This window comes from Eurypyga helias, unplaced genomic scaffold (assembly GCF_000690775.1).
Source record: "Eurypyga helias isolate BGI_N326 unplaced genomic scaffold, ASM69077v1 scaffold15344, whole genome shotgun sequence".
Lineage (NCBI taxonomy): Eukaryota > Metazoa > Chordata > Aves > Eurypygiformes > Eurypygidae > Eurypyga > Eurypyga helias.
In genome coordinates, this window is record NW_010247023.1 from 41,322 (window position 1) to 43,673 (window position 2,352).

The 2,352-nt window shown below is 51.9% G+C and overlaps 1 protein-coding gene across 1 annotated transcript in view; it reads left to right on the forward strand.

The window, feature by feature from the left end:
* The window catches only part of CACNA1G (calcium channel, voltage-dependent, T type, alpha 1G subunit), a 100,704-nt gene that overhangs the window by 15,549 nt on the left and 82,803 nt on the right, over positions 1-2,352 (forward strand). The window contains 3 exon segments of the mRNA XM_010150615.1: positions 533-625; positions 2,261-2,348; positions 2,351-2,352. The exon segment at positions 2,351-2,352 is cut by the window's right edge and continues 473 nt beyond it. Of these exon segments, the coding sequence (XP_010148917.1) occupies positions 533-625; positions 2,261-2,348; positions 2,351-2,352 (183 nt within the window).

Consider the following 2,352-nt stretch of genomic DNA (forward strand, 5'->3'; position numbering starts at 1 on the left):
GCCTGGACCACCTCCTGCCCTCCTTCTCCACTGACCTGGGGGGCTGCAGGGTTGTTGCTCTCACACATTCTCACTCCTCTCTCTGGCTGCAGTTGCATGGGGTTTTTTTTCCCTTCTTCAACACATTACCCCAAAGGCGCTACCACCATCACTTATGGGCTGGGTCCATACTGGAGACGGCTGGCATTGGCTCTGTCAGACACAGGGGAGACTTCTGGCAGCTTCTTACAGAAGCCACCCCTCTAGCCTGTCAGCTACCAAAACCTTGCCATGCAAAAACCCAATACACCTCTGCAAAATGCAGTAGTAGGCTGTAGGTCCAGCTGGAAAAGAAGGGCTGGATTCAGCCTGGGCAGCTGGTAACATGGCTATTGGCATTGGTAGGAGCAGGATTTGGTTCCTCGGTGTCTTGTACTACACCAAAACCAGCTATGGGGTGTCAGAAATGACCCAGCTGGGAGAAACGCTGCTTGTGTGCTCAGTGTTGTAACTGAGCCTTGACAGGTTTGTTTTCCCTTCCTGTCTCCACCAGGTCATCACACTGGAAGGCTGGGTGGACATCATGTACTTTGTCATGGACGCACACTCCTTCTACAACTTCATCTACTTCATCCTCCTGATCATTGTGAGTGGCCTTAGGGGAACATGGGGGTTCTCCTGGCGTTTGGAGAGAGCAGAGCAGAGTGAGGCAGAGGAGCAGGGCAGATAATGCAGTGAAAATAAAGCCAAGGTAGAAAGCAGCCTGCTGGAAGACACGCACCTTCGACACGGCGTGGTACTGCAGCTGCACTTGGCTGCAAACATGAAGGAAGGAAAGATGCTTAAGCTGTGGTAGATACACTTCTGCTGCTGCTGCTTCTGCTACTTCTCTCCTTGTGCTCAAGGTCCTCTCTCTCAGTTGCCACCTAAAATTTAAGTTTAAAAGCAGTAAAATTTTCCCCGCTTCCAGTTTTTGAGCTCTGGAAGGGGAGGTGGCTGCCCAGAATTTCCCCCAAATCAAAGAACCCAGCTGGCTGGGTACTTGGTGCAGAGGGGACATTTCAGGAAAACAGTCCCAAACTTCAGAGAGCACATTAAGAAAGGAGGGAAGAGATTACTGCCCACAGCCCACCCACACTTCACAGCATCATCTGAGACCACCCACAAAGCAGCCAACAAAGAGCTTCTGTGGGGTGGGCTCCATGATGGGCTTCATCGATGTGAGCAGAATTGTCTACCGTGACTGGCTGAGCTCGTTGTCTAGACTCCCTTTATCGTCAAGGGAGAAAAATAGGTGCTTTAAGGGGGTGATTCATCTCCTCCAAAGGTAGACATCCAAAATAAATTAGATGCATTGCAGAATTGATGTGCCTATTTCTCTCTTGACTCTAAAGTATCATTAGGTGCCTCACTCAGATGTAGCCGAGATAAGTGAGATGAGTCCCCTTCTTGCTGTCTAATTGGACAAAGTCCAGCGAAATAGCTGCACGTTGTCCATTAGGCCATTGTGGGGATTTCTGCTCCTCATCAAACCAGACCTCAAACCCTGATGAGAAGGTAGGAGGTCGTTTAGCCCATGATTCTTTTTCTAGTTCATCTAATAGCTTCCCCAAAAAAGAAACAATCCCTTGCCCTCAGCATCCCTGAAACGACGGAGGGGAAGGGCAAGCAGTACTTTTCCAGATGCCGCGTGAGTAACGTTAGCAGTGTGTGCTAACCCGTTAGCACGTCAGTAATTCTCTGTGAGCCAGGCTGGGCTCTGCAGAAGGCAGAACCTCATGAAACCCTGGTTGGAAATAAAATCTCCAAGCTGTGGGTACAGACTGCTGATGCCCTTGCGTAACAGTCACCCGCAAATCCCGTTAGCAGGGAAAAGGGATCTGCTCGCAAGCTGCCCACACACTGCCAGAAAAAACGCTCCTATCAGGAAGGCTCAGTGCATTCATCGTAATGCCACTAATTGTGATAATTACAACCGCTGTCTGCCGAGAGAGAAAAACACCATCTTAAAAGAGCAAAAGCTTTTTGTCAAAATAATCTCCTCTTGTCTTTGATCTCTGACGTCCTCCATGGAGCGCTGGCGTGGGAGTCCCCGGGGCGGGGGCTCGGGGGGTGAGTCAGCCCCGCCGTGGTCCCGGCCGGTGGTCCCCGCTGGCTGACGCAGGGGATGGGGCTGGCTGGGGTTTACCCCCTGCCCCTCGTGCCAGGGCGTGGGGTGAGGCATGGCCACGGGGTAGGCATGGCCACCCTGACAGGTGGCTGATGGCTCCTGTCCCTTCAGGTGGGCTCCTTCTTCATGATCAACCTCTGCCTGGTCGTGATAGCAACGCAGTTCTCCGAGACGAAGCAGCGTGAGAGCCAGCTGATGAAGGA